At 32.5% G+C, this 26,017-nt stretch overlaps 5 protein-coding genes across 6 annotated transcripts; 1 reads left to right on the top strand and 4 right to left on the bottom strand.

The window, feature by feature from the left end:
• Positions 1-1,299: 1,299 nt before the first annotated feature.
• Positions 1,300-3,099, bottom strand: LOC105974756 (expansin-A1). Its single transcript, XM_012999901.2, has 3 exons — positions 2,831-3,099; positions 2,414-2,726; positions 1,300-2,054 (listed from the first exon to the last, which is right to left on the bottom strand). Exons 1-3 carry the CDS (start codon positions 2,949-2,951, stop codon positions 1,748-1,750), a joined length of 741 nt encoding a protein of 246 aa, XP_012855355.1. The 5' UTR covers positions 2,952-3,099; the 3' UTR covers positions 1,300-1,747.
• Positions 3,100-11,560: 8,461 nt separating this feature from the next.
• Positions 11,561-14,079, bottom strand: LOC105974625 (uncharacterized). 2 transcript variants are annotated; one of them, XM_012999739.2, is made up of 7 exons: positions 13,511-14,079; positions 12,905-13,049; positions 12,745-12,807; positions 12,497-12,544; positions 12,338-12,394; positions 11,929-11,989; positions 11,561-11,840 (listed from the first exon to the last, which is right to left on the bottom strand). In XM_012999739.2, the coding sequence occupies exons 2-7, from the start codon at positions 13,046-13,048 to the stop codon at positions 11,749-11,751; spliced, it is 465 nt and encodes a 154-aa protein (XP_012855193.2). In that variant the 5' UTR covers position 13,049; positions 13,511-14,079; the 3' UTR covers positions 11,561-11,748. The 2 variants fall into 2 exon arrangements, with proteins under 2 accessions (XP_012855193.2, XP_012855194.2); XM_012999740.2 differs by lacking the exon at positions 13,511-14,079 and adding an exon at positions 13,395-13,471.
• An 817-nt stretch (positions 14,080-14,896) lies between these two features.
• PNSL2 (PsbQ-like 2) lies at positions 14,897-15,946 on the bottom strand. Its single transcript, XM_012999952.2, has 2 exons — positions 15,402-15,946; positions 14,897-15,116 (listed from the first exon to the last, which is right to left on the bottom strand). The coding sequence occupies exons 1-2, from the start codon at positions 15,876-15,878 to the stop codon at positions 15,021-15,023; spliced, it is 573 nt and encodes a 190-aa protein (XP_012855406.2). The 5' UTR covers positions 15,879-15,946; the 3' UTR covers positions 14,897-15,020.
• Positions 15,947-17,208: 1,262 nt separating this feature from the next.
• Positions 17,209-18,474, bottom strand: LOC105974835 (NAC domain-containing protein 2). Its single transcript, XM_012999997.2, has 3 exons — positions 18,191-18,474; positions 17,820-18,103; positions 17,209-17,685 (listed from the first exon to the last, which is right to left on the bottom strand). Exons 1-3 carry the CDS (start codon positions 18,360-18,362, stop codon positions 17,365-17,367), a joined length of 777 nt encoding a protein of 258 aa, XP_012855451.2. The 5' UTR covers positions 18,363-18,474; the 3' UTR covers positions 17,209-17,364.
• A 5,211-nt stretch (positions 18,475-23,685) lies between these two features.
• LOC105974788 (transcription factor MYB16) lies at positions 23,686-25,278 on the top strand. Its single transcript, XM_088818363.1, has 3 exons — positions 23,686-23,860; positions 23,943-24,072; positions 24,457-25,278. Exons 1-3 carry the CDS (start codon positions 23,722-23,724, stop codon positions 25,214-25,216), a joined length of 1,029 nt encoding a protein of 342 aa, XP_088674489.1. The 5' UTR covers positions 23,686-23,721; the 3' UTR covers positions 25,217-25,278.
• The last annotated feature ends 739 nt before the right edge of the window (positions 25,279-26,017 follow it).

The raw sequence follows: 26,017 nt of genomic DNA, 5'->3' as shown, positions 1-26,017 counted from the left end.
AAACAAATGTTTGTATAGCCCAATTTTAAAATGGTTTGTTTTTATTTGGGCCTAGTTCATATAAAAATATATCTTGATTAATAATATCAGTGCTCCTTTTCTTGGTAGATGTAGGCCTTGTTCTTGGCCAAACCACGTTAATTTATGTGTTCTTTATTATATTTTATATTGTCGCAATAGTTAACCGATAATTCTCTAACTGTGTGTTTAATACTCCATCCGTTCCTAAATAATTGTCACTTTTCACTTTCCAGAATGATTAAGAAATTCAATAAATATATTTTGATTTTAGAAAAGTCATATAAAAATGACTAAAACAACCTTTAGTATTTAATGATTCATAAGAGAAAATTAATGAATAGAGTTTCATTAATAAGGTTAAAACAGGAAAAATGCATTTAATGCATTATTGAAAATCTAAAGTGACAGATAATATGAAACAAAAATATTTTAAAAAAGAGACAGTTATTGTGGAATAGAGGGAGAATATACTGTAATCATGTATATATATATATACATAGTTTTTTGATATTTTTGTGCAACTTATTTTGAACCAAAGTAGTGTGGGTGATGATGTAATAAAGAAGAATCAATGGGTCCAAAGTGGTGTTGGTTTTGTGTCAATGTGTTTCTAGAAATGGGTGTTTGTTTGTTAAGATGACCAGACTTTAATAGTCACGGGGCTCAAGACTCCATATTTGGCGTTTGAATTTAATTTATGTTGCTCATATTTAATTTTTAAATTAAAATTTAAATAAATATTGTCATTGACCGGGATTTGAATTTACATATAAGACAAATAAAAACTGTTGCCTGGAATTGTGTTCCTTTTTATCTCCAACAAATACGGTCTTAAGCAACCACACTTCCCTATGTTGAGATCTATTCTTTCAAGAATGAAACTAGTAATAATTTTAAAGTAAATTACGCCCACTCCTAAAGTTAACATTAAATTACGAAAATTTTCCTCCGGTTTAGGTAATTACAATAACCCACATCAATTATGTATTATCTTTCGAAAAACCTTCGCATATGTAAATTTATAGATGTTAAATCGATAAATCGGTCCGAAATTTCGGCACGCCAACATTTCATACAGTTTAGCGAACTGAATACACGATTTGCTTCGATAAATAACTGTATTACATATATTTTATGTAAAAATATTTAAAAAGAGGGGTGGCTGCCCAAACAAGAGGTATATATTCATAATTTGGCCATACGTCGGGGTGTGACCGTGCTTTGCCCTAACTTTTAATTTATTAATTGGAATATTAAGCTAAAAATATAAATAAAACATAATAAAAAAGCAATTTTCATTACTAATAAAATTAAAAATAAATCTTTCTTAACACACAAAACCAACCCAATAAAGCAAAAAAAAGCACCATTCGAAGTAGTAGTGATAATACTACAAAGCGGGTGATGACACATCCACCTCAGCCACCTTCTGCCTTACAACAGAAAGCCCAATTCAAAGCCCAATAATAAAAAAGAAAACAAAAAATAATAAACCTAATTAATTAAGAGAAAAGCCCCTCATAAATTGAGTTGCGCTCCGCTCTTAATAACAAAAAGGACCATTTAAAATTAGTCCCCTTCATTTTTGACCCCTAAACATTAAATTCCTACCATAATCAGTCACATTACTAATACCTGTGACCATTATATATGTATTTCTAATAATATAATTTTTTTGGAACTAAAAAACTTAAAAAAGTAAAACCCGGTTTTTTTTATGCCCGGTTCACCGGAACTGAGCGCCGGAGAAGGTCTGCCCGAACGACCAGCCCGCCGGAGCGGCGTTGTTAGAGATGATGGTGCGGCCGTCGCTGGTGGTGACTTTGAAGGAGAGGCTCTGGCCGTTGAGATTGGCGTTGTTCTGCCAGTTTTGGCCCCAGTTTCTCGACATCGGCTGCCACCCTGTTCTTGAACCCTTGATGGAGACCGAGTGTACGTCGCCGGCGCCGCCGACGTTGGTGATGAGTACTAGGTTGAAGTACGAGTGTCCGTTAACGGTGAACCTTATCCCTCCTCTTCTCATACAAGCCACCCTACAAAGTCATAAAAACAGGGGAAACATTTTTAGTGTAAGATTTAATGCACCCCTTAATTCAATTTTTACACACACCCACACGGATGTGTGTGTATTGTGTGTGATTAATTAATTCAATTTTACACACACCCACATGGATGTGTGTGTATTGCGTGTGATTAACCAATTCAATTTTACACACACCCACGTGGATGTGTGTGTATTGTGTATAGTTAATTAATTCAATTTTACACACACCCATAAAAAATTAATTCAATTTTACACACACCCACATGGGTGTGTGTGTGTTGTGTGTGATTAATGAAATTCAATTTTACACACACCCACATGGGTGTGTGTGTGTGATTAATTAATTACCTCCGGTAAGAAACAGGGACAATTCCGGCTTTGTACTGAGCAATGTGTTGGAAGACAGGCTGAGAGAGGTCAAAGTGGTGGAGGGGAGGGTTGCACCACCCGCCGGCGTTGTTGGGCAAGGCGTTGTTCGGCGGGCAGAAATTGGTCGCCGTCACCAGAATAGATCCCGGCAGACACCATTTCTTATCGCCGACACACCTGATCTCATAGCAAGAGCCGCAGCTCAACCCATTGTTGAACAGAGCTGTACTCAGTGCTGCAGTGTTTGTACCGTACCCTTGGCTGTACAGATTCCCATACCCACAAGCTCCGCCTGTTAAAAAAAAATTTAAAGATTACATTTTTACTCAGCTGTAAATTAAAGATTGCATTTTTACAGAGTAAAGATTTGATTTTTATTTTTATTTTGTTGCATACCCATTGTTCCGGCGGCGTCGCCGCCGCCGTAGAAGGTGGCGTGGGCGTTGACCCAGCCGTCGCCGTTAACATGGGACACCATTGCGAGAAACCCAACCAAGAAAAGACCAAAAAACGCCATTTTTACTTTGCTTTGGAGAAATGTTAGAGAGAAGAAAAAGTGGTGTGTGGAATGAGAAATATGTGAATGAGTGTTGTGATATAAATAGAGGCATGTGAAAAAAGACCTAGCGGTGGGGGGTGGGGGGGCAGGGGGCGGGGGTGGGGTGGGGGGTAAAATGACTGGTCCAACTAACTGAAAATTTTAAGGCTGCTGTGGGGGACCAAAAACTGCTTAGGATAATAACCAGAAAACATATTCTGATGTTGCCTGAAAAGTAAATTCATGGTATGGAGAATGCCTTTTCTTTTCTCTTTTTTAATTTTTTTAATTTTTTTGGGATTAAAAGGTAGGGTTTTTAGGTTTTATTATATGAGGGAATTTGCCTTTTTCCAATTGGTGGTTAATTCGGTGGAAATTGGAACATATTTGAATTCAAACCTTTTTTTAATTTTGGTACGAATATTGTCATTTTTGAATTTTGAAATTACGATTTTGGACGTTTGGGAATGTTTTGGATTTGTATTAGAAAATATGAATTTGATATGCCTAAATGGGCTTGCCCATGAACCTACTATTAATTTTATAGATTAGGACCGAAATCGAAATCCAAACTTAAATCAAACTGAAACTGAACCGACAATTAGAAGTTTGAAATATATTATGGGTGGATAAAGAAAATGAATTGTTTTAATAATGTCGATTACGATTTAACATTTTCCAATTTTGGAACAAATTAGTTCGTTACAATTTTCTTGATTTCGATTTTCCTGAAATTTATGGAACATAAACGAACTAATTTTTACTTAATAAATATTGTATTTTTGAAGTGTTGATTTTGATCTTAAACACATGATTTCTACCCATGATGGCTAGTGGTTCTTTTTTTTTTTATGGAAAGATTAAATAATACCTATTAATCATATGATATAGCCCACATACTCAAATTATTTTTTCTTAGCATGTGCAAGTAATTATCAGTTTTCGACAAGGTCCCTTCACTTTTCTTCTTTCCCTTTCCCCCCCCCCCCCCACTATCCTTTTTATTTCTTGATTTTACGTGAAGAGTAATTCTTTCAAGAATTATGATATCTGAGTGGAAAATGAAATGTGATTACTGACATTATTAACGAAATAAATCAATATTAGTGTCCCGGGATTCTCGGTCTTAAATAGTTTTACCACTTCTAAATTATATTGCTTATTTAGTAATTAAAAATTAAATATTAAATAGAGAAATGATTTTCAATGTTGAGGTCAACTGTTTTAAGATCTCACTGTACTTAGCCAGGTACGGTAATTAAGCTGAAAATAAAGAATATTAAATTATGTAGACAAAAATGCCCCTGAGTAGTTGCAATTAATCTGTAAAATAAGTATAAAAATATTAAGATAATATATAATAGGGTAAATTCCACTTTACCCCCTTGTACTCTGCCCAAGAACCACTTTACCCCCTCGTACTCTTAATTTCGTCGATTTACCCCCTTGTACTTGTACAATTTCCCAATACAACCCTCTTCATCAACTTTTTTCGATTTTGACTCTAACGCCATTTGGTCAAGAGTCAAAATATTGACGTAAATATTGAATTTTTTCGATTTTGACTCTCGAGATTAGAAAAAAGAAAGTTTCACACATTCATATATTTTTTTCTTTGCACTGGGTGTAATCGATCAATTTTTGGGTCTTGATTTTTACTAAGTTAGGGGTTCAATTTGGGGATATCTTGGAAGGGGAACTGGTGGGAGAAGAAGAAATGACAATATTGACGGAGGAGAAACGACGCGTTATAGGCAGTGGCAATTTTGTAATTTACAGAGTTGACCAAATGGCGTTAGAGTCGAAATTGACAAAAAATGAAGAAAAGGGCTGTATTGGGAAATTGTACAAGTACAAGGGGGTAAATCGATAAAATTGAGAGTACGAGGGGGTAAAGTGACTCTCAGGCAGAGTACGAGGGGGTAAAGTGGAATTTACCCTATATAATATTATTAACTTGTTTGTTACAAAAGATGAAATGTAATTTAAAAAATCAACGGTGGAGATTAAGAAGGGTTCACATCACAATTCACATGCAACAATTCGTCTGCACATGCGCCGTGTTTGGCTCTTATTTCCGTATCCAAAACAGATTTGCCTTTTTGTTTTTTTGTTTGATTTTGAATTTTTTTTTATGTAACTACAACCACCTCCCTGAGGTAGAGTGTAATTACGAAACAACCCTTTATTTTTGTGAAATTACATCCAAACCCCTACAGTTTGTAAATATGTTATATCCACTCCCTACAAAAGGGTATTAGTGTAATAAATCTACTAATTGCAAGGGGTGGATGTAATTATGGAAACATAAGGGGGGTTTCGTTAATAAACCTTACCTTAGAGGGTGCATGTAATTTCCCCTTATTTTTATGGTAAAAAAAAATTAAAAAAAAAAAAGTAAAATTTGAAAAGGAAAGAGAGGGAAATTACAGTTTTCGCTTTCTTGACAATTTAGTGTTGTGTCGCTTTCATTTGGGTTCCCACATTAATTCTATTTCGATAGAAAGGAAAGATTGTGTTTTTTGACTTGTCTTTCGTTATACTTTGATCTTCAAACTCATCTCTTCTTTTCATCTAATTTAATTGCATTTCATCATATTCCGTCCCGTTGGTGACAACGTCGAATTTCTGCCACACATCCACACATACAATCACACACCTACATACACACATATGCAATCACACACACACGCACACGCATACATACGGATATGGTTACACTCCTCATGATCTCCTTGGGTATAACCTAATAATCAAGGAAACCAAAACAAGAAAAGTTTTTGCTAAAAACTGTTTTAGCAAAAATTCAAAATTCACGTGTCTTTAAAGCTATAAAAAATATTTTAAGGGACTTCAAACTAATTTCCCCATTTTCTTTTCTAAGAACATTAACAAACTTATGGTTTGTACATAAATGGATCAGACGGTAGAGATTTTCTATCACGGGCTGGATTTAATTTCTACATGCAAACGCTAAAACGAATCTAAGCCGTTGATTTCGAATATGATAACTGTCCTGATAAAAAAAATCAGAAGATCGAAGAGATGCTCAGATCTCTCTTTTAACAGCTGACCACTGCAAATTCTGTAACTTAACAGAATAATGAATAATTGTTGACTTACAGCAAAAATATATATTTTTTTAATTAATTAACAATAGGAATCATCACTTAGGCAGATAATTTGGTGGTTCAGTTATAAATATAAATATAAATAATTGATTAAAATGGGACCCCCCGCCAAGAACGTAATTACGTAACCAATCTTGGCCAATAATTCAAGGAATTATTATTACCCTAGCTAAAAAGAATAATTGATCAATTAATTTTTATATTATATTGTTGAAAAATATATGTGTTTGTTACTTTGTTTGGAGATCTTACAGAGTGATATATATTGATATTAAAATTAACAGTTGCATTGATTGACTCATGCATAAGTTTATACACACATATATATATACACGTTATAATTTATTTATTTTCAAATTACTTTCTTTCAAAAAAAAAATATTTCAAATAATTTGGCAGTTGGATCAGGATTTGGTGGTATAAACAAATTAAATTTATTACCATTGATTAATTGGAATCCAGGTATTATAGTTATGATTGATTAAGGTATAATGATTGTATCGGTTGGAGATGCCAAAACATTGTAAAATATACTCAACAAGGATCTCTAATCATATTTATCACAACCTGTATGTTTGACGAAATCAAATAAAAATAAAATAAATAAATAGGACTAATATTTATACACATATACACACACACACATATACATACCATTATACATATATATTATATTTAGGTGTTGCACCCATGTACATGTTTTTTCTATATTAGTTTATTTTTCAATTAATTTACAAACAACCTAATTTTTAGAAATAAGCACTTAATCTCAACTTAACTTATACTTTTAAATAAACTTTTGAAAACACCAGCTAAAGATTAGGGAGAATGCCGCGATCAGTGGAAGTTTAGCTTAGAAAAAAGGTTAAGAGTTTAATTATGTAATCTCTTTTTGAAGATTTGCTGCCTCTTTTTAACTACAACAAGGGCCAAATTACAGATTCTAATAATAATTTTGTTTTCATCATGTTGAGTGCAATTTAAGTTGGAAGCAAAAGTAATTATAGTTTTTGTTTTTAATTATACAAGAATAAATTAGAGACAGTTGAATATATGTATACAATTGTGTGATGAAATTGTAATCTGTATATTGATGATGTGTAATAATCACCTATAATAAATACAGTCGACAAGATAAATTGGGTCACTGATCACCTGCTAAATAGCCTTGAGATTCCAGCGTGAAAAGTAAACATGAATTAAGTCGGGGTTGATCCGGCGAAAGCCCCTTCGATGCTTAAGTCAGATATTTGGATCGTGAAATAATTGAGATAATTGTAACGGTTGGATTGCTTGAGTAAAAATAACGTGCCTTAATTTAATGTATTAACTATTAAGTTCTATTTATAATTCCTTAATTGGTCGATCTCAATTTATCGAGCTCCCAAGCCTTCTTTGAAGATGATTGGACTTTTATAGTAATAACTTCTGAACTGAGCACGTGACCAAGTAAATAAATAAACCGTAGGTTCATTGGGTTGGCGCAATGCACATATCATATATATCATATATAATTTATTTATTTTTCTCAAAATTAACAATTTAATTTGAACCGACAAAGATCAAACTTGTTAAAGTGCAGAATTTTCTCTGTCCGCCATAATTTTCTGCTACTGTTAGTAATCGTAATTCATAAATCATAATAACTACCTAATTTGTATCAAGAGATAACTACTCATTTCTTCAAAGAAAAATAAACGAGATTCGCACGTGCACCGTGGCCACGCTCACCACTACTTTTTCATCTCTCTCTCGCACGCAGTTTTCGGTGAAGCTACAACAAGTAACGAGGTAGGCTGAACTGTTGTATCTAGTGTTTTGAAATCCGAACCCGACCAGCCGGTTGAAACAATGAACAATATGATTTTTTTTTCCGAAACTAAAACAAATTATAAAATGGCACGGTTGGATTGCTATTATATATATGCATGCGATTGTAATTAATTAATTAATTATGAATAAATATGGTTTAATTTGCAATTTAAGAAAAAGAGCATGCGCATAAAGTAATTAAAATGTTGCAATTTGTGATCATGATTCATGAACCAACAACTTTTATGAGAACAAAAACAGCACAAAAGAGAGATGGAGAAAGAGGGATACGAGCTGGCAAATGTTTGATACTATTTGTAATGAAAAAAAAAATTAAGAAAATTAAAAAAAAAAAAATTGTTAGGGGTTGAGAAAATGAAAAGCAAAAGTTAACTCAATAGTCATGATTCAATGTAAGAAGAAAAAAAAAAAACAAGGATTTTATTTTACCTTAATGGTGGATAACAACTTGGAATTGCATTCCTAGTAACCTAGTCTATATTTAAAAAAAATGACAAATAATAATTCATTTCAAAAGTCAACAATAAGATAAAAATGACAATACTATTGCACATGGGATGAGTGGTTTCAAATGGAACATGACATGTTTACAAATTGCAAACCAATGTTTATAATCGTTTCTGCTCATGACCTAAACGAGTCGCACGTACATGTTTATAATCGGGATTTTGTGACATTTTGAATCGGTCGTCTATTTCGAATCGTATATATACATTGCATAATGGGCTGGTTTAGATTGATCATAACCGAATGATTATCAACAATTCTATAAGTTTGGGCTTCTGCTGCTGATAGAAAAACGTATTTTTCCATGTCTTAAAGTATAAACTCAGTGTATTTCGAGTGGTTGTATATAATATATATGTAGCCCGTATTCCGGTTATTCGTTTTTGGTCGTTTTCTTTTCGAATGGAGATAAGCCAATTATTTAAATAAATTGATACAAATGTAGAATAAAGGCGAAGAATAAGTATAGTGATGCTGGAAAGGTATATTGCATAGGCAAGAATGACAGATAAATAAGGTAGATAGGGTTAACACTTTTAAAAAAAGATTTATATATCTATTTACTATTTTACTTTTAACAAATTAAATAACGCTTTTTAGGCTCTAGTGCCCCAAGAATATTCAGACAACTCACATGAATGGATAACTGACCTACAAAATAAAAAATAACAAAAAATAAAAAATAAAAAATAAAAAAACCCATAATCACATTGTTCTCTCATCACTATTTAATAATAATAATAATAATAATAATAATAATAATAATAATAATAATAATAATAATAATAATTGGACAATTTTTTAAAAAAAAAGAAGAAGAAAAGTTGGATGTATACTTAGTATGGATTGGAACAAGTTGACAAATTGTACGTTGCAAGTAGCAAAAATTGAATTTGATTGAGAAAATAAAAAAGACTATTAAATTAAGTAATTTGTGTACCACAGCTGCAGAAAAAAGGATCAATTTTTAGCTAAGAATATATTTTGATTGAAATGGTCGGCGTAGTATTTATCTTATCCTATTAATTTAGATAAAATAAATATATAGAAATGTGGTCCACCGTTACGTTTGTCCTTTACAAGTGTGGTCTAGCCCCACCACTTAGGGCTGTGCGTTGGTTGGTTTGGTTAAAAACCAGGCATAAAACCAACCAAACCCATCCAACCAACTTTGGTAAATATTGGAAACCGTTATCGACCCAACTTACATGGGTTGGGTGATGGTTGAAAACCAATTTAATGGGTTAGTTGGTGGTTTGGTTGATGGGTCATCCATCTAAATATTTTTTAATTTTTTTTAATATTTTATTACTTGTTACAACGCTATATCTTTTATAAATTAAATTCGACTAGTTCAATAATATTCAAATAAAATATTCAAAACATTACGGGCATATATATTGCAATCCGTGTTCTAAATATCGGTCGTGGCGGTCGATATATCGGCCGCCATATCGGTATCGGTTATAAACCTTTACGATTTTGTTGAGGCGGTTTGGAATATCGGTTTTTTACGACGAGGCGGTTTGTGGCGGTTTTTTGGCGGGTCAAACCGATATATCGGTCAACAAATCGTTTTTTTTTTATTTTTTTTTTATTTTTATTTTTTTTATAATTTAAATTAAAATGAAAATATGTTTTGATTTTTTGTTTTTCTCCAATTTTTTCAACTTCCAAAACCAAACCAACTACTACCCCGCAATTTATGCTTTGTTGTGTTTATATTAATTGTTGATGCGAAAGACTTGCGTGGTATTTGTATTTCGTAAGAATCTTTTATTATATTATGATCTTATTATTTTTTTAATTTTTGTTATTTATTGAGTAATTAGAATTATATAATAACATATGAATGATAGGATAGAATTATGTTTAAATATTTTTTTATATATATTTTGAGTATTTACAAATAATTTTTTAGAAATATATTACACTAAATTTAAAAACCGATATATTTCCGATTTATCTCCGATAAATCACCGCCGCGCCGATTTATCGTGTGGCGGTCCCAAACCGCCACGTACCCGATAACCGCCTTTTAGAACCTTGATTGCAATTAAACATAAATAGTTCCACAAATAATAATCGTCCAAATATTTAGACTGTATATCTTAAAATTAAAATAGTTCAAATTAGATAATTAGGTTAGATTTATTGTTTTTAGGATTTTGGTCAATATTAAACAATTTAATAAATGTGATATAAAATAGAAATTTGAAATTAAAAATATTAAATATGTTAATTAAAATTAATAAATAATAAATTAATGAATAAAGTTGGTTGGCCGAAATTAACCGACTAACCAACTTTTTAACATATTAGAAACCATTATCGACCCAACTATGTATGGGTTGGTTGACATTATCGACCCAACTTAAATGGGTCGGTTGATGGTTGATTAACCATCACAAATTGTGGGTCGAAAATGGGTTGGTTGATGGTTAAAACCGATCCATGCACAGCCCTACCACCACTTGTCCTAGTCCAATTTATTTTGCCATATCTTCTGTTTACATTTTCCATTTTTATCAACATTTATACAATATTTTTTTAATAATAAATAAATAAATTGTTGTTGGAAATTATCCTTTTTTTGCTTGATTTAAAAATTTGAGAAGATGAAAATTGAGCTTTTATTTATTTATTTTTTAAATTAATTTGCATTTATTCGACTATTTGAAAAGGTTTGCTAAATGTATTAATTGGGCCCCAACTATTTTTGGGCTAGTATTAATTGGGCCTCATTTAATTGGATGAGAGCCCAATATAACAACTTTTGGGAAACGACACCGTTTTGAAGACTGCACGTGAGCAATCACGTGCAGGCATTGTGCTCTGATCCCAGCTTTATGGCTGTTGCCTCTTTGCTATATATATGTACATTAGTTTAGCTTAATTTAGTTAGAGTAGAAGTCAAGTAGAGTTTCTTGTTTCTTCGTCTTCAAGTTCGGTTCTTGAGTCGAAGGTTGTAAGAACCCTAATTTTCGTTTCGAAATTAATACAATCGTTCAGCCGTTTATTCGATATTTCTTTGCGAGTTTTTGCTGTTCAAAGAGTGACTCGTAACAGAATTGGCCTTACGACGAACTCAACCGAAAACACACACACACACATACATTAGTACGAGGTATTTCTATTAGTCCTGTAAAGAAGGAGTTACACTGCCATCTTTCGTAATCAGATGGCTTTATATAAACTCGAAGATTAAACAAGACCAAGCCTTATAAGCAGCTTAAATCCCATTTTCCTCTGTTTTTCGATATAACAAAGGTGTTCATAACGTTGTTCGATACGGAAAAAAAAAATCACTTTTCAAGATTCTGATTTTCCGAAGAGTGATTGTCGATGCTCTCACCCTGATTTTCGCCAGTGTTCGAATCGTCAAATTCACAACCATCTGACGAGGAAAAAATAAAATAAAATAAAATACATATTATATAAATGTCAAGAATTATGAAGAGAATGTTAAGTATTGTATTCTTTACCTTCAACACCATCTGCACGTGCATAAGCCGATCGGGACCGTAGGTGCTGATTTTGCGTTGGCTGTCAAAATTTTCACGATACATACATACGTATTGTTATAAGCAAATATTCTTGCCATCTTGTCCCTCTATAAGGTTTAATCAAACACGATAAACATCGATAATCCGGTTTATTTAGTGAAAACATTACCCTAGTTATAAACATCATTGATGTAAAAATCGAAGAGGTTTTAGAAAATCAAATACAGTTAAACTTCTATAAATTAATACAGTCGCGACCAGCAAAATTCTATTAATTTAGCAAAACATTAAATTATCGAACTAATAATTTAATATGTTTTCAACGAGTCGGGACCGAGAAAAAATATTATTTAAGCGAGGTTATTAATTTATCGAGGTTCAACCATACCTGCAATTTAGGGCGAAGAAGAGCCTCTAGTGGACCTTTGCTCTTCTGTGCTCCTACCTGCATAATAGAAATCGAAAAAAAAAGTCGTGATTATTAAATTAATTACGGACTCTATTCTATACGATCAAAAATACATAATAAAAAAGAGAGTATTTTAACCTTTCCCAAAGCCCAATCAGCGGAATCAAAGAAAGCACGCTCGTTATCCTGGCATACACATGTGGAAAATCGGGGAGTGGCAGCAGTAAGTATTTACCGAAGCTTTCTAAAATGAAGCATAATAAACGAGAACAAAAAAAAAAGTTTTCTCATTAATGATTTCCGGACCAAAATCCCATGATCAAATCACAATATTTAATATTTCCGCGTAAGAATTCGGAAGTGACGAAAATGTACGTACTATATACCTTGGAGATTAACGGAATCTTCTTAGGTAGTAAGCCACCGTACTTTTTCTTCACAACTTCATCCTTTCAAAAGAGAGTATTATCGGAGTTTATTAATTACCAACGAGACAAACGAACATCTATATAATTAAATTAAATCTAATATAAATAAACTACACACCTCTTGCTTCTGCGACGGAATTTGAGTTTCGTCACATTTTTGGGAATCTTTTGCATCAGCCGCCTCACACGAGTTATCGGCCTCGTCGATTATTGCAGCTGGATTTGTTTTCTCGAGTGTTGTTTCCTCGTTTCTCTCTGACATTCTGTACACACAAACAAATTTACCAGCTTGTAAATTCTATTCATTCAATAATCAGATAATAATTAGCTGATTATAGAGTTAAATTGCAACTTTAAATATAATAATCAGCCCCCTAATGAACAAGAGCATACATCTAACATATGTAGATTCTTTAAGTTTGTTACAGTACAATGTTGTCTTAATTTACCCTGTAACTATAATTACAATTATATATATAATTTTTATTTTTTATTTTTTTTTATACATCATATGTGTGAAGATCTATACAGAAAAAAAACACAAAAATCATCAAATTTAATTAAGAAAAAAAGAAAATTGCAATTTTTTTGTGGAAGAACTCTGCCACCTTCGGAGTGGAGAAATGAAAATAGTAAACAATATACTATTAAACAGATAACATATGATTTAAATTATAAAAAAAAGCAAATAATTGAAGAAGCAAAATGATTAAGAGGAGTTTACCTGAACTCTTGATACTGAGAAAATTCTGGGAATTCGGACAAAGAGAATGATCGCGTGAACTTCACGCTGAAATTGAATAAAGAGTTTTGGCATCTACATTTTGTTGTTCTAGTGGTACTTTTGGGCTTGGGCCCACTTATGGAATCTGTTTGTTAGAGTAAATTATTTGGGCCGAAATCCTTATTGAGTTTAATTGATAGATGGCCCGAAACTATTGGATGTGGCAATCGGACAGATCGGATCGAAATTCGTACTTTCGCAAAGCGAAAAAGTAATTCCAAATCCGTTATAAAATATTGGATCTTGGAATTAAAAAACATCGTTTCAGAATCTGGTATTTCAATCGGTGGAATTCGGAAAAGTCAATTTTATCGAAATTATTTTTGGAGACTAGAATGTGTGATCGATCATAACCAATTGATGAGTGAACCCTCAACTTTGAGCTAACCGTAACAAAATTAAAATCTAAAATTTAGATAATAAAATAGGGTAATTGGATAAATAGTTATAATATCTTGCTTTGATGGGAAGCAAACACACAAAAAAAGAAAACAGAAAAAAAAAAAAAGAAAGAGCATGGGATAGAGGTGGTGGAAATGAATAATTGGTTGAGAAAGTGTAGCAAAGTTTGCCTAGAAGTGATCACTTTGCCCATCCCTTATCCATATTGTATAGGCACATAATAATTTGAATTTTTGTTTAATTTATAAAAACAAACAAGCTGTGATAACATGTGTCACATTTGTAACAGATAATGCCCAAAATCTGCCTATTATTTTCAACAACTGCATAGAAATGCTGCCCCTTTTCAATAAAACACACACACACACACACAGAGACTAGTTACGAAATAATAGAGAAGAAAGAAACCCTATATATACACCTATATATGTTTTCTTTGATTTCAAATTATATTATTGTGTGCATGTTTTAATCATCGTAGGTCTTGTATGTGTATGCGATGTATGTCAAGTGCAGCCAAGGATGACTTGCCGGCAACAAATTTAGTTTTTTTAATCCTCTCTCTCTCTCTCTCTCTCTCTCTCTCTCTCTCTCTCTCTCTCTCTCTCTCTCTCTCTCTCTCTCTCTCTCTCTCTCTCAGCTAGGTACATCGTTGTATCTATATAATTTAGGTTGGTAAATTAAAGAATCGGCAAGTCATTTTTGGTTACATTTGAGTGTCGTATTCACATGTTAGATCTACGATGCATATCGATCATGTAGTTTGTATACTTTATCAGGCGATCGAATATGGACCCGTACATTGTATGAAAGAAAGTAAGTTTCCTCACTTTGTCTTCTCCCATTTTCATTTTCTATGTTTTTTTTTTATTTTATTCTTGAGATGCATAATTAATTTATAATGCAGGTTAAGAAACATCCAACTTCATCCATGAACAATACACTAAGATATATGTACTAAAAGACTAACATTCAAAATGCAACAATTAATAACTTCAATATATATCATATGATAGTTTGTATAAAAAAAACAAATTCGCTCCTATGCTTATAAGAAAGCAACAAGATCATCTATCGATTTCAACGTCTTCTCGTAGTACAAATACGATTCGTACACCTTCGGCGACCTTACATAATGATCAAACTGTATTTTACCAAAACAAAAACAAAAAAAGTCAAAAAACAATTCACAGTAAATTCTATATGTAAAACCAATATATTAATTAAATAAATAAATACATAAATATATATATATAAGTTAAACCTCTATAAATTAATATCAGTCGGGACTAGCAAAATTCTATTAATTTAGCGGAATATTAAATTATCGAACTAAAAATTTAGTACGTTTTTACCGAGTCGGGACTTAAAGAAACTATTAGTTAAGCGAGGATATTAATTTATCGAGGTTTTACTGTATAATACATACCTCAGCCATGTTGTCGACTAAAGAGTTAGCTGCTTGAACATAGGAATCTCTTTGATTTTCAGGCACCATTGTAAGAGCAGTTTTCATGTCCTGAGAAAGATAGGCTTGTTTCAGTCTTATGTAGAATATTACGTACCTCCAGGACATGGATTCCAGCATTCCCCTGAGCGCGTGGAGCCCCTCCGCCGTCTGCCGGATTCTTGCGACGGAATCTTCCGGCGACAACCCGGGCTCGAAGAATCTTTCCCTTAGAAACGAGCGGGTGCCCCAGTTTTGGGCTAGGGCTTGTGGGGTTGCTTGTAGGGCTACAGCTAATGAAGTTGTTAGTAGTACTGTGGTTAATATTTTTCTTCTTGGGGTTGTTGTTGGAGGAGGAGTATTTTCTTGATTTTGCAGTGTTGATTGGATTCTGACACGGTGGTGTGCGGCGGCGGTGCGGTGGTGGAATGTGGATGTGGTGTTTGGTATGGTGCTCATGGCTTTTTTTTTTTTTTTTTTTTTAATTTTTTTAATGTGGTAAAATTAAATGAAGAAATGAGGATTGCAGCATGGGGAGAAGGTGTGGCTGATTTTTGGGATTTGTTTAGTCCAACATGGACCTTTGCTTTTGGTGACGTGGCATTCATTATTATCCTCTTTTTTTTGTTTTTATTTTCTTTATAATAGATGATATCAAAATTATTTTTTTAATTTGCAAGTGAAACAAATCTGAAGTTTTCTTCCAATATTTTTTTTATTTTCTTTTTATTAATAGTTAATAACAATAAATTTGGAATTAAATATGCAATAAATTATAGGTTTTTGCAATTGATATGTACTAATCCTAATTTTTTCTAAGGAATATATATTACGGTTGCGATGAACATAACAAGTATGATTTATGTATTCAAATGTTTTCACTAACAATATGATGAAGGAAACTAAAACAAATAAATATTGAAATTAAAATAAAATTCATATTTTTTTTTCTTCTTAAAATTCGAATTTTGGAATAATAAAATTGATTTTTAAAAGATTATTGAAAAAAAGTATTCTTACATATTCATTCTTTATACATATATAATGGTTGGAAGTGTATTATGTGAAGAAAAAAAGCCACTTCATCAAATTCAATATTTCAGGGGGTTAAGTATAACAAACATCATACTTTAAATCTACAAACTGTATTTAATCCAAATTATTTTAATGACCAAATAAGTAAAATCCCAAAATAAAAATGGAATAAAGGCGAATGAAAATTGGTCAACGCAATCGAAACGACTAAAACAAAACGACACCACCGCGGACAAAGTGTCAAAACCGGCTTGAAACGACGTCGTTTGGAGTTCAAATCCCTAACTGTTCTTGAAAATTTACCCAAACCTAAAAATTGAAGCCAATAACCACTGTAATTCGGAGCTCCCAACAGATTACCGCCAAATATTTACCAGCAATACAGCTTTCAGGATCGCCTCCGGTATCAGATTTGAGTATGCACTTCCTCACGCGCAGGCGAGTGATTCTTCATTCTTCAATTTTATTTTATTTTATTTAAATTAGGAGCTAAGTTTCTCTGCTACACTCCACAGGTCATTATCATGCAGACTACTTTGCTGAATTGAAATAATTATTGAACATATATTATCACACAGTTGAGATAAGGCTCGTGTTAATATCACCAAAAGTAGCGAACCACTCAAATGTATACACCGCATGCAAGAATTCCCCGAAAAAGTCGGATCGAACAATTTACGACAATTCGGTCAAATTCAAACTCCTTTCGAGCTTTCGACTTTCCGAAGAGAGCGACATAAATTGAAACTCCGTGTAAGGAAAAATATTTCGCCGTGATCGACGTTGTATTATTTATTTATCTTATGTAATTTCACAAAAGCAGCTAAAAAATTCAATCTTTAATCCTAACACCCCCCGAAACTATATAAACTAATCTAGTAAAATCGTGTGGATTGTTTCCGACAAGAAACTAATAATCGTGTATCTGCTGCACTTGCCCCGTCTGATATTTATGGGGGCCGTTGTTGCTTATTGACATTTCTTGATTGTTGAAGGGGAAATTGTACGCGATGTTTTCGTCGAGGAGTTGAGAAATCGAAGCCATGCAATCGAACTCCCATAAATGAGTTAGAGAACAAGTCCTCGGGAATTTCATCGATGCTTGTTGATCTTGTTCAGACGTAGCATCGTTTGAAGTCACAAATTGGTCAAATGTTTCTTCGACTCTCTGTTCCGTATTTCTCGTCGGATTCTTCTTCTTGTAGATTCTACACAGCACCCAATCATCCAACTGATATATACATACACATTAAAAAAAAAAAAAAAGAGTTAGTTGTGTGAAAGTGTGAACATGGAGCCGAAAATACGGGGGTGCTGAATGCAATAAACCCGAAATATGTATCTATTTTTATATGTAATTGTTACCCTCATGGAGCCGTTTTGCTTGTTGGGATGCGGTCGAATTGATTCGCCTAACCTATATTCATGCATGATCCAATCGGTCTTGATTCCCTTTGGTGGTTTGCCCTTGTAAAACACGAGGGATTTTTTCACACCAACGTATTTCGATCCACTATAGATTCCTTTATCTGTGCCCGTTGCTTTCCAATAACCCGAAACGGCTGCCCTGTTCGGGCGGGCCCCGTTTGGGTACTTTCTATCCCGCGGGCTGAAAAAATACCATTCTTTCTCTCCAAACTCTGCCTTTTCTGCACTTCACAATTGATCATCACCACATGCATGAAAAAAAAGTAATGATAAGATCGATTAACGATTTTTTTTAAGGATATACAAACCAGGTAATTCCCACGGATCGAATTTGTAGATGTCGATTTCGTGAATAACGGAAACAGGGCAAGGGTTTGACGTGGCTTGGTTTCGGAGATAGTACACGATTAGTTCTTCGTCCGTTGGATGGAATCTGAAACCGGGTGGAAGCTGATCTGAGCTAATGTTTTCTCCGAACATTTTTCGGTTTTTTTTTCTTTTTTATTTATTGGAGGAAATTAAGGTTGTTTGTGAAGAAAAGATTCGATTTTTTTGATTCTGTTCTGTAAGAATGAGAGTGTGTTTGAAATGTTTTGCAAGGAGAGGGGGTCCCTATTTTATATCTGAGGAATTATTATTATTATTATTTTTAAATAATATTATTATATGGTGTGTAATGAATGACGAAATGTAATGTATGACATAGTTGATGGATGAAGTAGAATACTTTATTTACTTTCTTTATTATTCCTTTTCTCTTTCATTTTTATTTATTTATTTTCTTGTTATATTTTATGCTATTACATATCCTTAATTTCGTCCAACTTTCTTGTTCGTCTCAAAATTTATGCTATTTCATATGATATAACTCGATAAAAAAAACATTATTTATTATTATTGTATAAATGTAACATGGTAGGTAAAAAACGCGTGTTCTTCAAATAGCGTTTTTAACGGCTTACTTTTTATTGTTTCTTTCGAGAGAAGTAAGGGGAAAATGTTCAATAATTGATTCCATTTCATATTTAGCCACACATATTTCATTCCAAATGAAATAGACACATCACCAAAAAGCAGATGATATGACTTTTGGTCAACAATTATTGGAATTAATCACTCCTATAAAAAGTTTACGAACTTTTGATTTTTTATTTATTTAATTAATATATCATATTAAGTTTTAAATAATCTTTTTGTGATGAAGTTTCTAATTTAATTTGTTATTAGTTTCCTTTCTAATATATGTGCAATAAGCTTGATCTAAGAACTGTTGGCAGCGATTGAAATTGGGGTCGTTATATGTGAGACTTCTCTAACTCTACCAATTAAATTGTTCTCCGAGACGAAATTAAATATTGTAATAATTTTTATTATTAAAAATATTAAAGTGTTTTTTTGGTTAATCCAGCTAAAAAAAACAACTTAAAAAGCAGACAGATGTACCTTAATAACGAAAAAGGGTTAGGTAATAGATAAGCATTGGAAAAATTATGCGGTGAGGTGTACTTTAATTGTGGCTCTTATCCAGCCACTTCACAAGTGTGGGCTCTTATTGGAGAGTGTATCATTTGTTAATTAATTAATTATTAGTTAATTAAGTCCTAGTTAGTAGTTAGTTACTGTCACGTGTTGGTTTATGGAAGGATTGTGATTTAGGAATACTATTATCTTATCAACACGTGTCGTGGTTGAATTGTGCTCTCTATGAAGAAAAAGAATAAAAAAAGGGTAAATTACACACACCACTGAAGTATGCTTAAATAACTTTAGAGCCCCTGTGGTATCGATAATTACACTCACCCCCTGAAAGGTAGTTAAAATCTCTAATGGGATAATACATTGGATGCATTATTCCGATAGGGTTCTAATGGACTATTACTTTTAGCTAGTGGTGGAGATAACATAGAGTTATGAGGAGTTATGGGGTGACATGGCTCCCCCAATATTTCTTAAATCACCCATAACTCTTTGTTGTCTTCACCACTTCCTGAAACCAATAGTCCGTTAGAACTCTACCGTAATAACGTGTAATAACGTATCCAATGCATTATACCATTAGAGTTTATAACTACGTTTCAAGGGGGTGAGTGTAATTATCGATACCACGGGGACCTTAAAGTTATTTAAGTATACCTCAGGGGTGTGGGTGTAATTTACCCTAAAAAAAATAATATTGGGGCTCTAGTATATATATGTATATGTATCTATCTTACTCTTTAGTGGGCCTTTTAAGGGCTTTAACCTAAAAAAAATTAAAATTAAAAATATTAGTTTCAGGTCAACGATTGACCAAAATCCAAATACAGGGCCTGAGCCCAAATCCTAACGAATTGGAACTTCCAATTCTTTATTCAAACTTTAATTAAATAGATAAATACATCCCCGAATTTCGAACTTTTTTGATTTTTCTTTTTACATATTTACCAAGAAATTTGTATATAAGCAAGATTATTTTTTATTTTTTATTAAACATTAATTAAAATAATAATTCAAAAAGGTGAAAATAATCCAAACTTAATAAATATACACAAATAAAACCTACACTTGATGGAACGGCTATCCAAGAGTTATTATGGTCGGCGATAAATATATATAAAATTAAAAGAATTTGGAAAAATTAATCGATCGATATTTAATTTTGGTAGTTTTAGCTTATTATTTGCGTCACACAATTAATTTATGCAGCTTGGCAAAATTAATGATAATAATTAATTTATGGATGGTGATGTAAGAGAAGTTATTGCAATGGCAGAAGGGAAGGTAGGAAATAATACTAGCTTTTATCATACAATACATCATATGACAAAATCTTACCTCTCATTACATCATCCAAATATAACCTACTAACTCACATGCACGTAGGGATGTCAAAAAAACCCGAACCGCTAGCTATATATCCGCGGGTATCCGCTCCGTTTAAAACCCGTTACCGGAATCATTAGGGTTTGGTAATGGTTTTAGTAAAAGAAAAGAAAACCGTTATGGTTTTGGTATGGTTCTAGTTTTACATTTACGGGCATGGGTACCCGACCATTATATATATATATATATATATATATATATATGAATAAAAAAAATATGAAAAAAAAATAATTTGGCAAAATTTTAAATAAAGTATTAAATAATTTAGGGAGGATATATATTTGTATCATTTACTTTTTTTTTTCTTTTCTTTTTTTCTTCCTCTTTTCTAAGAGTTACTTTGAAGTTACGGACTCAAAGTTATCTTTATTAGCACAATTTATATGGTAAATGGGTATCCGTGGATATCCTGATATTCGTGGTAATGGTTATGGTATTTCCATTAACTTTTTAAATGGGTTTGGTATGGTCATGGTTTAAGCTTATATTAAATGGTAATGGTTCTGGTATTAGACTTTTTCGAGGGTACCCGCTCCGCTGCCATCCCCAGCACGCATTCTATATTTAAATAACTTTATTATATATGTTATATAAATCTTATATCTTATATATAAAATTAATAAACCCTAAGTCAACCTCAGGAAATACGAATGGAATCTTTAACTCTATACCTTTCATAGCAAATCGGATGGTTATGGAATCCTAATCCACTATCAAGAGACAAATTATTTGTTTTTTAATTAATTTGTACTTTTTTTTTTATATTATTGTTGGTCATTTTTGCACTTAGTGTTATAATTAATAATAAATAAGTAAAACTTACGAGCCAATTCTTGAACTTATTTCACAGTGAGCATAATTTTTCCTATTACAATTGTTATTATCATGTATTTAAATTTTGAAATGCTATCTCGTACATTGTACGGGGAGAATTAATACTAGTAATTAATATTATAATGACAACAATTAGTTTACTATTGTATTATATATATAATATATAGTGAGTACTTCCCCACAATTTTAATTTCTTCAACAAAGAAACTTCTAATATATATATTTATATATTACATATAAATATTAAGAAATAAAAAAAAGTGCACCAATAATTGTTACGAAACAACAACGTACTGTTGATGCAAAAGAGGGGAGCAATAAAATTTGCAGAAGCAAATTTGAATTGGCGGATAGGACCAGTCCTCTTCTGCTAAACTTTATTAATGCCAATTTTTGCCGATGAGGTAATTTATTATTTTGTTTACCAACCATGCATTTCACAATTATAATATATAATTAAATTAAATAAAAATAAATTATCATTAATTATTAATTATGCTGTTGAGACTAAATATTTATTTTATATATATATACTAGCATTTTCCCCGTGCGATGCACGGGATCGTATTTTAAAAGTGATAAAAAATGATCAATTCAATACGTAAAAAAAATATAATACACTAATATAGTAAAATTTAAAAAATTAGTAGTATTCATATTTTATATAACATTAGTTTTTTTACGTTAGTAAGATTTATAATCCAAACAAATAGGTTAAGATTTAACAAATCGAATTTCTTTCTTTATCTTTTAAGATTTGACTTTTGAGATATATTTACGAAAAATAGAAGATTGAAGCTGAAAAGATTCTTCACGGTTCAGTGTCAATTTTGATTTGTGGAAAAATATAGGTAAAAAACTACAGAAAAAATATTAAAAATAAATAATTACAAAAATGCCATTAGGATTTCTTAGGGTTGTCCGACGTTTCTATTTTTTATATATAAGATATAGGAAAATTAGATAAAACTAAGTGAAAGTAGTCATATATATATGCATGATTGTTTGTAAATTCACTTGTTAGTCAAAAAAAGAAATAATTGTTGTATGATATATCTATATATGTATATGTAAAATATTGATTCTGTTAAAAGTTAAACAGGCCATAATTTGGGTATAAACCGTTAAAAAAGCTGAATGCATGGGGCATTTAGAGAAAGGGGGGTGGGGGTGGGGGTGTAAATTAAATGTAATGATGAAAATGAATTTATATTCTCAAATAATGTATCAGAAAACTGTGTAGAGTAGTTGCATCCTATTAATTACTATAAATTTATAACTCCCAAGCACCAATTTTTGCCCTTAAAGTTTTTATTTTACTGCAGAGAGTATCATTTTTCTTACAGTGCCATTATGTATTATTACCTGTTTCAAAAATAAATAAATAATATTTATATATATATCTATATGTGGTCCCACAAAAATACATAAAACGTTGCCCAAAAATCCAATACGAAATCTAATGTGGCTCTCATTCTTAATAGCAAAAAATGACAAGTCCCTATAATTATTAATTGCGAGACCATCATTATAGAGTTCATATGTGTATATATATATATATATACTATACAAAGGTGCTGTAATAGTGACGTCATAAAGAACAGTTTAATAATTAATTCCCCCGACAGCATTATGAGAGGCAGCTCAAACCTTCGCTTTAATTTTTCTCTACATAAATAGTATTTAGTACCATTTTCAGTAAATTACTTGCATGTAATTTATGTATTACTACTACTAAAATAATATAATAGCAATATATATATATATATATTTATTTTTATTTTTAATCAATATTTTCGCGTGGACGAATGCATTAAAAAAATTATGACGGAATAATACACGTTTTTTTTGGTATCTTTAAATAGAATTATAATAGGGAGGGGGCCATGACCCCCTATCCGTATGTTGTCTCTGTTCCCTCATAGCGCTACTATTACTCTTATCATAAATTAAACCACCATATTTAATTCTTCATACATACATACATGCATGCATGCATACATACATACATTATATATATATATATATATATATATATGCATGCCCAAAACATTATATAAATCCGACAAAGCGATATATATTACTAAATACTCTCTTACAACTTATCTTCTTTCTGTGTGTGTTTTTTGATCAAACCCTAAAAATGGGAAGAACAATTAATGGAGGATATGAAAAAGTTGAGTTGAAGAAAGGGCCATGGACTCGAGAAGAAGACCAGAAGCTTCTTGCTTACGTTGAAGAACATGGCCATGGCAGCTGGCGAGCCCTACCTGCAAAAGCAGGTATTTTTTTCTCTGTCTTCTTACAGCATGATTTTGGTCCTAACCAAACCCTAATTTTTTTTCTCTCTCTTTAAAATATTAGGGCTTCAAAGGTGTGGCAAAAGTTGCAGGCTTAGATGGACTAATTACCTGAGACCCGATATTAAGCGTGGCAAGTTCACCTCTCAGGAGGAAAAAGATATCATGCGACTTCATGCTCTTTTAGGCAACAGGTACTGTTAAACCTCTTTAAATTAATACAGTCCATCACTAACAAAATTCTATTTTAATTTAGTGAAATATTCAATTATCGAACTATTAATTTAATACAATTTTACCAAGTTGGGACCACAAGAAAGTATTATTAAGCGATGTTATTAATTTATCGAGATTCTACTGCAATATTAATATCATTGTCCATATATATATATATATATATATATATATATATATATATATATATATATATATATATATATATATATATATATATATATATATATATATATATATATATATATATATATATATATATATATATGTGTATGTGTGTGTGTGTGTTTGTGTTTGTTGATTGGGGAAGAAGAAATATTGATTTGGTTTTGGCATAGTCTTAGGTGGTCTGCCATAGCTACACATATACCAAAGAGAACCGACAATGAGATAAAGAACTATTGGAATACCCGTCTCAAGAAACGGTTGACCCGAATGGGAATCGACCCGGTTACCCACAAGCGTAAAGACACCATCTGCGGCTCCCCGGCTCAGGCCGCAGTCGTCAGCCACATGGCTCAGTGGGAAACAGCTCGGCTCGAAGCCGAAGCCCGGCTCGTCCGTGAGTCCAAGTTTCTATCCAAGCTTCACCTCCTCCAAAAACTCTCCGCCCCACTACCACCACCACCAGCGGCGGCTCCGCCATGCTTAGACGTACTCAAAGTCTGGCAAGCCACCACCACCGCCTCGCAGAACCGTTTCTTCGGCTCACGTGGAAGCCTCGAGTCGCCGACTTCTACCCTAAACTTCTCGATGAATAGTTATACAGCAGCAGTAGTACCACCTACAGCTGGTTCACTCATGGAGAACGACGTCGTTTTTGTGAACGCTGACGCGGGAGCTAAGGGTAAAATGGACAATTCCATGCAGCTGGTGCACGACGACAAGGATATTAGCCCTAGTACTGATAATTACGCTATGGATTATGATTATAATCTCGCGGGGTTGATGGGTATGGGGTTGATTAATTACGAAGGTAACGACGATAATTACAACCCGACCGGCACTAATAATAATCACGTCGGAGATTTCGAAGACGAGGGCAAGAACTATTGGAATGAGTTGCATACTTTAGTGAGTTCACAGATGGAATCTCATATGTAGTTTATTTAATTAGAGGAAGTGTTGTTGCTCTAAAGTTGGTAGATTTATTTTTGGGACTTATCTTCATTACAATTTGAATAAAATTTATTCTTGTCGAATAATTAATTTATGTTTTGAAGAAATTTACTCCCACTAAACAAATTTCAATGAATGTGAATAATTTAAATTATTAGGGTTAATTACGAGAAACTGTTGAACACTAATGCTAATTTACAGAACCCCTCATTTGTCCGCAATTTACAGTACCTCCAAATTTCTCAAAAATCTTCAGATTTTTTAAACATAAATGTTGGACATAAACAAACTAGTGGTATTTTGGTAATTTGACCGTACCTGCGGGTCTTTTTTTGGTATTTAATCCATTTTTATGTTTGTTGTTGAATATCTGTTGATAATTGCCGAGGCAAGTTGTCTCTTTCCTCAAGACACAACTTTTGTGCTACAATTCTTACGACTTGTTAGAAATCGTTTCCCAAAATATAACGGCAAAATATAGAGAATATGAGCACTCCAAGTTCAAAGTACAACGAACCGTACAACTTTGCATAGGAACTTACCGAGAGAATCTGGGAATAAGGTATGCTAGAAATGCGGAAGAAGAGAAATCATTTCGACTTCAAAGTGAGGAATAATGGGAAAACGGGGTTTATTTATAAGAGTTGTAAAATAGTGTCCCTTGGAGGAAAAGGCGCAAAACTCACCGAGACTCGGACAACCCCAACCCGCCCCCCCCCCCCCCCCCCCCCCCCCCAATTATTTGTAATGTTTTGTTGAAACGACAGCGTTTTGTATTAGAAGGGA

This window comes from Erythranthe guttata, chromosome 5, assembly GCF_056151865.1.
Source record: "Erythranthe guttata isolate IM_541 chromosome 5, IM_541, whole genome shotgun sequence".
NCBI lineage: Eukaryota > Viridiplantae > Streptophyta > Magnoliopsida > Lamiales > Phrymaceae > Erythranthe > Erythranthe guttata.
The sequence above is the reverse complement of the archived record's forward strand: the minus strand, read 5'-3'. Positions and strand labels throughout refer to the sequence as shown.